The sequence below is a fragment of the Tauraco erythrolophus genome, chromosome 17, assembly GCF_009769465.1.
Source record: "Tauraco erythrolophus isolate bTauEry1 chromosome 17, bTauEry1.pri, whole genome shotgun sequence".
Taxonomy (NCBI): domain Eukaryota; kingdom Metazoa; phylum Chordata; class Aves; order Musophagiformes; family Musophagidae; genus Tauraco; species Tauraco erythrolophus.
Window position 1 is genome coordinate 12,027,316 of NC_141481.1, and position 12,307 is coordinate 12,039,622.

Below are 12,307 nucleotides of genomic sequence, written 5' to 3' on the forward strand. Positions count from 1 at the left end.
CTGCTGCTTGGTTCATCAACCTCTTCTTCCTGGGTTGGCCCTTGCACCCCCAGCTGCAGACCCCCGAGCGCCCTGGGAGCCCGGCCACATGGTATTCCCAGCCCGGCAGGAAGCTCTGCAAAGCTCATAAGAGCAGCGCTGGGGAGTAATGAGATTTCCAGGCTGATTTGGCCGGATTCAAGAACTTCCACTGAAACATCTGCGCCCATGGGAGTTCCCTGAGCCTCTGGCAGATCTGGTGCTGCCCATCCTCAGGATTGTGCTCACCTCGCTGGCAGTCAGTGAGTGCTGGTGCACGATGCCCAGTCCTTGGGGGTGAAGGTGGGTGCTTGGGGGAAGCCCTGTCACGGTGGCAGCGCTGTAGTGGATGGCTCCTGCTGGAAATATGCAGCATGGGATGTAACCGGCGTCCACTTTGCCATAGCTGGACCAGAACCATATTTCCCTGCAGAAGGGAGAGCAGGCGGGTGCAGAGGTGACCTGTGTGTGTGCAGAAGGGTGGGAAGAGCGTTGGCCATGGATAAATTGCCTTCACCCACTGCAAAGCAAAATCTGCCAAGCATATTTTCGGCTGAGCCCTAAAGAAGCCAAGTGGGGAAGAAACTGCAGCTGTGGCCCGGTGGTACAGCCTTGGGTCAACTGATCGGATGGAGTTGGCTTGGGTGGGTCTAACCCTGTGCCTTGTGAGAGTGTTCAGCAGAGCTTCTGCTGACTTTGTCCATTGTGAGGTGGTTCTTTCCTTCTTTTATTTTTGTGTTTTAGTGAAAAAAATGAAAATTTCTAGTTCGTGTGAAACTGAAAGTGTTTTATTTTCTTTTTCTTCTGTTGAGACACCAGGAAATGTCTTGCCGTTTTATTTACTCTGATTGTGGGAAGCACTTGCCATTTTTCACCTCGCTCTGGGTGCACTTCATGGTGCTTCCCAGGCTGGTGTAGTGCAAGGCCTTAAATTGTCCAGAGCTCGATGGTGCTGGAGGTGGCTTCGCACAGCTGCGATGGTGCTAATGGCTTGGTCTGTTGCTGTATGTTTGCTCTGATTCCTCTGCTCAGGTGTGCTTTTAGGAGAGGTTGTGGGACAGCTGGAGACCAGGATACCCATCCCTCTTTCTAGGCTGGAGGGGAGATGGGTTCACTTAGGGACGTACAGGGCTTTGATTGACTTAATTTGCTGCTTTCTTTGGATGGCTCTTACCTTGGCCATGCCTGTCTTTGATGGTTCAAAGAAGACAGAAGCAGCAGCTCCTTCCACAGCCCCTTCTCTTCCCCCGGGTTTCTAATCTTGATCTTCCCACGTCTTTCCACGTGGTCCTATTTTGGGTGCCACATGCACTGAGGTGGCCTCATACAGGTCAACCAGTGCCCGGTTTCTGTGCACTTTGCAAGCACACCTCCTTGCTGCAAGGGTGGTGGCACCTCAGGTGGCCCTTGGCCATGGTGGGAGTTGCCCTTAGGTTGGAGCAGTGTTGAACAGAAGTCCTTGGAAGTCCTTCCAGCAGTGCTTGGTGCTGTGAATAACATTGAAGCCCACATCAGCTGCGGTTACTTTCCTACTTTGCAGGAACACTGGCTCCAAAATCGAGCAGCAAGTGAGCTTTGCCCTGGGTTCATTTCCTAAGGTTTTTCCCAAGGTACAAAGCCCTCTTCACTTAAATGTCTTCCACACCTTTTTGTAGCTGTCGTAAGGACCCCGGGCGAGGACGTTGTCCCTCTCACCAGTTTTTCTACCCAACTTGAGGCTCAAAAGCGAAAGGTCTCTGGAGAGTCAGTGCAGCAGCCTCAGCCCTGCTGTGGCCGGTTAGCAGAGCCAGCCTGGGCCATTGGGCACAGCCTGCCACGTTTCGGCCTCGACTCTCCAGCACAACCAAGGCCTGGGCAGATGTTCGAGTTGTTTCCCTCACCCCCATGAAGCAGAAATCCAGATCTAGCAGACGTTGAACAGGGCTTGGGTGGCTGATCAATGCAGATGAAGATCACCCTGCCTCCATCCAAGCTTTCCACCTCCTGGGCTGTCTCCAAAATTGGCATCACTGTGTATGTGACACAGCATGTAGGTGACCTTACGGATCCTGCTGTGGGGACGTGGTGTCTGATGTTTTGGTGAAGCCCTTCACTCCTGGGGAGGGATGCACGAGCCAGCGTGCACAGAGGCGGTGGTGAGCGGCTGCACGTGTGCGCCCGGCACGGGGTGCAGGGACCACCTGGGACTTGTCTTCTGCACCGAGGGGGTGGAGAATAAAGTTGACAAGGCCAGTTTGGAACAGTGCAATTTAAAATTCAAATATCAAGATGCAAGTGAAGCCTGCCCTTCCTTCCCACCCCCAAATGACTGCATTTCCCTTTCCAGGCAACTCGCCCGCCGTGGTCCCTGCACCAAGCTCCGGTCCCTTGCCGTGTGTACTGTCCCAGCACGTGGTCTCGCCGGGCTTTTGCCATCGGGCAGATTACCATGACAACTCGCTTGAACGCTGTAGATATTTCCTTCCTCTTTGGTTGAGTAGCTGTTGTGCCTGTACATCGGGGAGCGGGGAAGATGCTGCGCTGGCAGCTGCAAGCAGATGGGGTCGGATCCGTTATGATGTATTCCTCCCACCCCGCTCCTAGGAGGGGAGGAGGACATTTTGCATTTTAAATGCATTTAAATCCCGGAGAGCAAGAGGGAAGAGTAACTCTTGGATTTGCAGGGCTGCGAGATGATGCCTTCAGCCTGGCTGGGCTGGCAAGTGCCTGTGCTTGCTTTGGCCCCTACAGAGCCAGGATGCGGGTTGAGTGGCTGCTCCAAGCTCTTTATCCAATCAATCTTGGCCTTTTGCTTTGGTCCCTAAAGAGCTGGGATGGTGGCTCGGAGCAGCCCCTTCACCCCTATCCTGGTGAGACCTTGCTCTTGTTCCCATCACAGTGCTGATGTTCTCTGCATCTTCTGTCCCTCTTCCCCTCCAGCAGCGTTGGACATGGAGCATGCGTGTGCATGGGTGTACGCTCCCCCGAAGGCCTCCCTGGATTTGGGGATGCTGCCGAGGACCCAGAGAGTCGGACCCCAGCACTGAGGCAGGTTGCACCCACTTGGTGACCACCACCAGCTTTGCTGACCCTCCCTGCCCGGTGCAGGCAGTTGTGTCAGGGCAGGATATGGCCGTCCCCGTTGTGCACGGACCCCTCGGAGGCTGTTCAGCAGGAAAGAGGTTAACAGGAAGGAGGCAGGCAAGGCGCTGGCTGCCAGCTCCCGACCCCGCTTTGGGGTGGGGAGCAGCTGGGAGCTGTGAGAGCCGCACGAAAATCGCCATATAAGGCCAGGACGAGCCGGCTCCAGCCTCTGGCGCAGCCCTGGCCGAGCTCGCTCCGCTCCAGCACGCGCTTCCCGGATGGGTGCCCGTGGGGATGGGGCTGCGGATGGGATGCGTGGCCCCAGACTTGCTGCCTGGGCACCCCCAGGATGGATGCTGCCCATATCCCGCCGGAGTGGCAGTGGGTGGGAGAGGAGCCCGAGGGTGCTCGCGGGCAGCTCGCAGCATCGCTCGGTGTTTAGACTCGCTGTAAACACCGACTTCGCTTAAAAGCGGCCCCTGGCTGAACTCTCTTGTCCAGCCCCTGTGCTTCGCCCCCTCCCCAAACTGCTCCTGGGAAAAGAAAATCCTTCCCCATGGTGAAAGTGGAGCTCATGTTGGTTTGGTAGAGGCTCAGGAGGGCTCTACAAGGGCTCAACATGCATGGACAAGCATACGTGGGGCTTGCTAAGCCATCCTCCAAGCCCACCTCCCCGTGCTGGTTCCTCAGGGTGGGTGACCTGGGGCCATGGGGAGCTCCAAAACAGATTTCAGGAGCCGGCTGTCGGTGCCTGTGATGAGCAAGCAGGGGTGGATGGTGGGGAAATGTGTGATGGTGCGAGGGGAAATGTTATGGCGTTTATCCAACCGGGAGGGTGTTTCTGCATTGCTGGCTGCACGCTGGGGCAGGTGTTCTGTCCGCTCTCCGTGCTGGTGCAGGACGGCTGCCGGGGGCACCACGAGCCAGGTTTGCTGCCGGTGCGGAGCCACACCGGCACGTGCCGAGGGCACATCTGCAGAGCACTATTTGTGCCTCCGTCTGTGAAAGGAGTGATGGCTTCTGGCTGCAGAGTCCAGGCAGCAGTGAGATTGTGGGACATCTTCCTCTGGTTCTTGCGTGGGGGCACGAGACATGCGTGCGGGGGGACACGTGTTGCTTGATACCTCCGTTGCATTCCCTTGCCCGTGGTAAAAACTTGCTTTTCTATTGCTTGGCGCATGGCCCAAGCAAGCCAGAGGCTTCTCAGTGGCTTTGCTGAGCAGTAACTGCTGATACGAGAAGGCTGCAAGTGGGAAAGGTGTGCTCAGGTGGCCAAGAAGAGATACCTGCCTCCTTCTTGGATGGCCCAGGGAGAGCAGAGAGCTGCTGTGGGAACAGCGGCGATGGGGGAGCGCTCCTGCTCGCGAGGAGGTGCGGGGTGGAGAAGCACGACCTTCTGCTCCCCTTCGATGGGTGGCTGCTCCAGTCCATCCTTTTGCAGAGCCAGCGGAGGTCGTTTTCAAGAGCCTTTGTCTAATTTAATAAATCCAGGACGCTCAGCCTGTTAGACGATCTAGAAGTGTAACAAAATCTGCCCGCCGCAGAGCTGCGGTCGCGCCGTGGCCGTATCAATAGCCTCGTGCCTGGTGGCAGGAAGCCTAAAATGCTCATTAAAGCCCTGCGGCTCGCCTGGCACCGGGGCAGTTCGGCCTGCACCGCGACCACCCTGCTGGCACCAACAGGCTGAGCACCCCAGCAGCACCTGGCCAAGCCCGTCGGCACAGCCAGCCCCAGTGCGTACACGGCGCATCCCCAGCTGGGGTTTAGGGAGGACGTGCATAGCCTCACAGGGCTGAAAAGGGAGCTCCCTGTGACTTTTAAAGGAGTTGGTGCTTTCTTGCTGGTGGCCTCCAGGTGGGAATGGTGGAGGCGATGCTGGTGTGGGCATCCTGTGCCGCGCTGGTGCCGGGAGCTGCCTGTCCAAGCTGTGTTGCTGCCATCACCCAAGGCATGGTTGTCTCTGTGTTGCTCTGATGCACCCGTGGTGATGGGACAGTGGAGTCTTGCTCCCTCCCGTGCCGCAGCCCAGCCAAGATCCCGCTTGCATCCCGCCTCGAGCACTGCGATCAGCTGAGCCCGGGCACTGGGAACGGGTGAAGCGTTTAGCAAACACGGCAGCTGCCTTTGCAGAGTACTCCAGAGCGCTGCGGATGAGCGACGCGCTCCTCGGCAGCCGCTCTTATGAATATTTTAGCTCAGAGAATGAACATTTGTCAAGAAGCATTTATGGAAGCAGTGTGGATGTCTCTTCCCCAGGCGCTGCAGGCTCGATCCTGCTCTGGCGCAGTGCTGGGAGCCAGGGCAGAGCCAGCCAGAGCCCGAGCCCTTCCCGTGCAGCGTCGCTGCAGAGTGGGATGGCAGAGCTGTGATCTCCCCCCCTGGGATGGCCGGGCCCTGGTGCCAAGGCAACCAGCCCGCCATGCGAGATAGACAAATGGTTGTGGGTTGGTTTTTTTTTTTCCTTCCCCTCCTGATTCTTGGCAGAAAGTAAAATGTCCCTTTTGTTTGCTTTCCTCCTCCCCCTGCCCCATCGCCTTTCTTTAAAGGTTGTGTTCCAGATTTCATCCACCCACGTTGTGTAATAGCCCTAGAGAACAGCGTGGGCATTGGCCGTGTCCCACCAAGGCCGTGGCAGAGCCGCTCCTCGGGAGCCTGACCACGGGGTTACCTGCTCTGGAAATATCTTGTGTACAGTTGCTAAGCGAAGCTCCGTTGTATTTTGGATCAAGCTCTTATGATGGACACATATTAGAAATGATGGGGAAGGTACTTGGAGAAAATATGGAAATTTTTGAGTCTGAACAATTCTGTATTTCTACCTCAGCCTTGCAAAACCGGACAGAAATGAGGGACTCTTGCAGATAAACCCTGTTGACTTACAGCCTCAGCCCCTGCGCCCGGGAATTCGTTGCCCATGGAGCACCCAGCACTGTGCATCCTCCTGCCACAGCACCTGGCTCTCCCCAGTAGTGCCCTGCTTGGGATTTCTTCCTTCGGGCTTGTGAGACGTCCCTATTCTTTCTTTGCCTCCTTTCCACTGTCCAAGGTGGAGGATGCTGCAATTGCTGGGTTCTGCATCCGAAGAGCATCCATCCAAAGGTCCCTGCATCTCCTCTGGAGGCTGCTGGGGTTCTGGATGTGGAAAGCGTGGTGTGACTGGTGTCCCAGGCACCTGGGAAGGGAGAGGATGAGGAGTGCGTGCTGTAGGCTTTGTGTGGTACGGTGGGGGATGCTGTGAGCACACGTGTGTGTAAATACGGATCTCTTGTACCAGAAGGCAGCAGCTGGAGCCAGAGCTGAGCCTGAGCGTCCACTCCTGCCTCGCCCGGGTGCAAAGCCACCCCATGGCCCCAGGGTCTGACGCTGGGTTTGACCTTGTATCAAAGCATCTGCTCTTCAAAGGGCTGGTTGAAGTCCTGGCCTTGTTATTGTTGTGGCGTCTCCGCGGTGTAACACCTCCCTGCTTCCGCGTGTATTTATTCCCTTCCAATTGCCAGAGCCATGCAGTCCTCACCTGGCCTGGGACCAGCCCGGGGACCGGCTCTGCTCGTCCTTCCCTGGGCATCTCCAGCCCTGAGAAACTCCCCAGGGCAGAAGCGGGTGCTCAGAGGCAGGGAAGGGGTCTGTGTGTCCTCGTCCCCTGCTGCAGAGTCTCTCCCATCTACCCTGCTCCCACACCACTGCCCACAGCTTTGGAAGGTGAGGGGCTGTGTCCGTTCTCCTGGTTCCTTGTGGAGAGCAGCCGTGCACCATCGCCAGCTCCTCTGCCAGGGATCCCCAGCCGGTTTCAAGACGCTCCTGGAGTGCAGTGCTGCCCCAGCCCCGTCCTTTTCCTCGGTGAAGTTTGTCCATGCCTTGCCACCTTGGCACCATTTGCATTTCGCTTTGCCCCGAAGTGCCTGCGCTGTCTCAAGGAAGGAGTTGACCTCCACGGTGTAAAGGAATTGACATCCTGGGGGAGCGAGGCTGCTGGTCCATCAGGTTTCATCTGCTGCCAAGAGGTGTGAGGGCGCAGCGGGGGCTGCCATGGGGTGGAGGGTTCATCTCTGGTGCCCATCCTGTCCCTGGCCACAGCTCCATGGGGACAGTCCCAGCTTGGCTCACAGCCCCTCTCCCGGCTCAGAGGCGTGGTGGTGGATGGGGACCCACGCGTCAGGCTGTGCGAGATGCCGACGTTCGCCCTTGCAAGGAGGAGTGTGTGGCAAAACCACTTCACAGAGCCAGCCCAGCAGTGTGGGGGCCCCAAACCGGCTCCTCTGCTCCGGGCACGCTTGGATCGGGGCTGGGTGTGGGCAGCAGGGGAAGCCACCCTGAACGCTGCTGTGGGGTTAAAGAGGGAGGAGAGCAGGCGGGTTTCGCATGGAGCCGTCTCAACCTCTCCTTCTGTGCCAGCTCCCAGCCAAATCCCTGCAGGGCTTCCCAGGGAGTCGAGGGGTGCCTGTGGCAAGAGAGACCGAGTGGCCCGGGGTCCCCACAAGGGACTGGGGCTCCCTCCTGGAGCCACCATCATCCCCTTTTCCCCCGTCCTAGTTGCGTTCCATGGTGCACAAATGCTCTGGGTGGGGAAGGGGGTTGAACCCAGACCTTCCAGTCTGGGAGGTCGTGGCTGTGCTGAAGGCTAACGAGACACAAACGTTTCTAAGACTCCACTTGGAACAGGAGAAAGTTTTTCCGTTGGGTTTTTATAGCTCCCGGAAAGCGGGGTTTTATTTTTGTTGTCTAAGACAAAAAAATCCTCTTAGGAGCCGACTGCCCGCGGCGGTGCAGGGCGGGCGGCTGTGCATGCGCTGTGCCGGGGGTCGGGGCTACACTTTGCCTTCCCTCCCTCCTCCTCTCCATCCCGTGGGGTCTCTGGATGCTGATGCTGGTTTCCACAAAGGGAGAAGAGAAGGTTTTGGTGGCCCTGATGTAAGACCAGTCCCAGTGGTGTGCTCGTGCTGGGCACTGATGCTGCAGCACCCATGATGGCTCTGTCCCACCCTGGGCTGTCATAGGATGCACTCGCCCGGGGTCACACTGCAGGGAAAGCCCTTTTCCTGGGGAAGGGGGCTATTTCCCACGACCTGTGGATGCATAAACCAGGGCCCTCCTGGGGCTGCTCTGAATTTCCTGGGGTCATAGGCTGGGGCCACTGAGCTTTCCCCAATTGCCTCTTCATTGCATGGTGCAGACTGCTTTTTGGAGGGGTTTTACTGGCAAGGGAATGGGTTTCCATGGTAAAAACCTTAACAGCATCTGCCAAGAATCCGTCTCTCTGTTGACCTGGCCATCTGGAGGGTGCAAGGAGGCTTTGGCGAGGTGAGGAGGTGGCCGTGGGCTGCTTTGGCTGCTCCTTTGGTGCTGTTGGTAGCTCAGAGGGGTCCCTCCACCTGGTCATTTGTGCCCCAGGGGCAGATTCATGCCAGGATTTGGAGGAGACTTCAGTGTCACCGAGTCTGGTGGGGCACAGACAGTCTGGGGCATCGCTGCTTGGGAAGGGGGAGCTACGGGCACCATGCACCAGGAGCGGGTGGCTGCACTGTAATTGGATGAACTGGTGCTGCTCCAGATGGACCTGCCAGCTCTCGTCAGTGCTGACACCCCTCTGGGTCCCTCCGTGTCCTCTTGGGCGAGGAGGGCCACTGCCTGTCCCACTCTGCTTGGAGTGAGGTGGGCAGGAGGTGACACTGTGTTCCTAAAACTGATCAAACAAGGTCCCTTCCATGCTGCGGTCCCTCCCTAGCAAACTCCATGTTTTATTAACTTCAATGGGAAAAACCTGGTGTGTGCATCTGTCTGTCTGTCCGTAGTGCCTGAGCCATCCTGCGCTGAGGGCAGCGGGGCCTCGCTGCTTTGCCACCCCCTGTCCCCAGGTGCCACCCCACCACCCCAGGTGGTTTGCAGCTGCAAACCCAGAGCTGGGCACTCGGTGCCTTGCCTTGGTGTCCCTGCGCTGCAGTGGGGCAGCCGTCCTTCCCTCGGCGTTCAGCACAGGAGAAACATCTTGCTGGCAGCAGTGAACTGGGCTGGGCTGGACGGGCAGGAGTTGTGCCTGCTGGTCTGTGTCCTCACATGTGTGGCACAGGGCTTCAGCGTGTGCCAGCACGGTGCACGAATGAGTCTGGGTACTCGTGGGCAGAGCATCTGGGTGTGTAGGATCCTGGTGTCCACCAGGAGAGGTTTTAGGGCTCAACTCTGCACCCATCTGCTCTTCTCTCCTTTAACATGTCTCCTTTCTCCTTCCCCTCGCAGCCGACAACCCTCCCGCAGGGCACCATCAACATGAACCAGTGCACGGACGTGGTGGACGGGGAGAGCCGGACAGGGCAGAAATTCTCCTTGTGCATCCTGACACCGGAGAAAGAGCACTTCATCCGGGCTGAGAACAAGGAGATCATCAGTGGGTGAGTGCAGGTCCAGGGCCGAGCTGCCGCGGGGCTCTTCCCTTAGCCAGGAAGAGGAGGGTGGATAGGACCTTGCCCAAAGCTGGATGCTCGATCCTATCTTGCTGCAGGGACAGTCCTAGGGACCGGGTGTAGCTGCTGCCCCATGATCAGCTCCGGTCTGCTCCACCTTTTTGGCAAGGACAGGGTTTCTTTCCCCTTCCCCGCACCCCTGCCTGGCAGACCCCTGCCATCGCCTGGTACTCTGCAGCAGAGCGGGGACATGAGCACCCCTCGAGCCACCAGATTTATGGTGTGAGCGTGAGCACCGCCTTCAGCAGAGACCTGTGCAGCAGCAGATGATTTAAATCCTTCCTCCACTCCTAGTGCACGTGCTCAGCTGTGCTGGGCTGGAGCCTGAGGCTTCCCAACGTGCTGGACACCTTTCAGAGCCAGTGCTCAAGGAAGCTCAGCTTCTGCCAGGAGCCTTGGCCGGGCCCTGGAGCTGAGATGCTCCTGAGTCACTCATGACTTATGAAGGCCACTGTTTTCAGGTCTATTTTGTCGTCTGCCATTGTCTGCTCCCCACTGCAGAACAACACTCCCAGTTTACCCCAGGAGGGAGCTGAGCTATGCTGGAGAGTGTATGGGATGCTCAGAGGGTGCACCTGATGCCGAGGTGCTCCTGGACTGGCTGTGGCAGCTTCAGCCCCAGCAGAAAGCAGCTATTTACTGGCCAGGGAAAGAAGCTTGGCCACAGGGTGAACATCAAGATGGGGTTGGAGCTGATGGGTGCTGAGGTGAACCCCATGGTGCTTTTAGAACAGTGTCCGATCAGGCACCCAGCCCACTGGCACAGGTCCTGTCCCCACACCAGTGGCAGGTCCTGTAGTCTTGGAGCTGGTGTGTCCGACCTCGAGTGCCATATGCTGTCCGATCCTCATCCGTCCCTGGGCAGACGTGGGCTCCTGGAGCTGCCCGCTCTGCGTTTACCCTGTCCCCATTCAGGATCATCTTTGCAGTGCCCACATCGCCCTGCTCACTCCCTGTGGACATGCTGGCAGAGGGGGTGGATGCAGCCCACCCCCCTGGTCCCAGTGGAACATCTGACCTCCGAGGATGATTAAAATATCATTGCTTGGAGGAGCACCTGCCGCTGGGATGCAGTTGCTCAGCAACGCTGAAGATTAGGCCACTAAAATGAGCAAATCGTGGTAGATCTCCCGACTCCAGGTGTTGGGTGGTGACCTAGAAACATCATTGTCCGTTGCTCACATGCCAGCTTGGGTTGAAGCTGGTGCTGATGAGGACACAGAGCCCCGGGAGAGCTGAGCTGCCGGCACACAGCGACGGACCGTGACGGTGCTGCTGCTCATCTACGAGCATTTCCCACGTGGGATGTCTGGAGCTTGGTGCTTCCCTCCCAGAATTTGTTGACATTAGAAACTCGAGCAGAAAGGCAAAGGGATGAAGTGCTTGCTCTTTCCCACTCTTTCCGAGGTGCCAGCAGCATGGCATCTCCGGCTCGCCCGAGACCTGGCAGCAGCAGATTCAGTGCTTTCACTTGACATGATTTCTATTTCCAAGCTTTTTCCTTGGTTGTGACTCCACCGTTTTGGTGAATACTGGTTGAAACAGGCATTTTCCTGCTAGGAGCTTGGGATTTTGATCAGATGTATGTTTTCATGCATTGAAACATCCCTGCTCTACGGAGACACATGCTTCCCCCTCTGTGTACTGTATTGGGCTGCCTGGTCTGTCCTCTGGTGGCACGACCTCCACCCCAGCCCTGTCACAACAGTGTGGTGCCAGCAGCTGGGGAGCTGGTGTGCGGAGGCACGGAGAGAGCGTGGCACGGTGGAGCCACCTCCTGCCCCCCAGCCGAGGTGGGAGTGGTGGCTGTGTCCCAAAACCTGCCAAACCCCCATGCCCTGCTGCGTTCTCCCTTTCCCCACGTGCTGGTTCTCAGCTCACCCGTTTGTTGCCGGTGCTGCCCGCCGTGCGGGAGGGAGAGGCATTGCAGAGCAAGGTGGGGCTGATTTATTGTCCGTTGGCCCGGCGCTGGATTTTGAAGCAGCGCGTTTGCTCCTGACTGCAAGCATTAATCATCTCGAACCAGTCCCGCTCTGGGTCTGAGCCAGACCGGCTTCGTTTGCAGTTGCAGCACGACAGGAAGATTTCCCCGGCCGGGAGAGAATTTGTTTTACGTTCGTTGCATGCGTCTGGCATTTATTGCTTAACCAAACCCACTTGATGTGGTCATCTCAAAACGCTTTACAGCAGCAGCGTGCAAAGTGGGAGGAAGAGGAGAGGGAAGCAGGGACATCCGAAGCAGGAATGTTTCCCAGCAGTCCATGGATCCTTGCGGAGTTCACAGAGATGCAGGGACAGGTCGTTGGGCCGTGGTGGGAAAGCACGGGAGGGTCCCCCAAACGAGTGACTTGGGCAAGGGATGAACTTCTCAATGCCAAGTTCACGCTGCTCTTTCTTAGACAAAAGCACTTTGTGTGCAGTGTGCGGGCGTTGGCATTGCTGAAGGGGGAAGGTCCTGCCAGAGGCTCCGTCCCCCTCGGCTGTCTTTCAGGATCCTCGAATCCCTGTCCTGTGTCAGCCTTGGCCTTGTTCTTGCAGTGAGTGGGGTTTGAACCAAAGCAGCCTGGGGTCATCCCTTCTCCCCTCCTGTCTTGCCTCATTTTTCCCCCAGGAGCTGGTTGAGACAGTTTCATTGACCCTGACCAGGTTGGAGAGGCTGAGCTCCTCTGCGTGCCCAGCTCAGGATTGTGCTTATGGCCGTTACAAACCCCAGAAGGATGAGCTTAGCGAGAAGCGCAGATGCTCCGTCTCAGGAGGGCACCCTGCCCCAG

At 57.7% G+C, this 12,307-nt stretch overlaps 1 protein-coding gene across 2 annotated transcripts in view; it reads left to right on the forward strand.

Moving 5' to 3' along the window:
* The window catches only part of MPRIP (myosin phosphatase Rho interacting protein), an 80,411-nt gene that overhangs the window by 24,702 nt on the left and 43,402 nt on the right, over positions 1-12,307 (forward strand). For both annotated transcript variants that reach the window (XM_086622594.1, XM_086622595.1), the window contains exon 4: positions 9,313-9,464. In XM_086622594.1, coding sequence (XP_086478720.1) covers positions 9,313-9,464 — 152 coding nt within the window. The remainder of the gene's footprint in view (positions 1-9,312; positions 9,465-12,307) is intronic.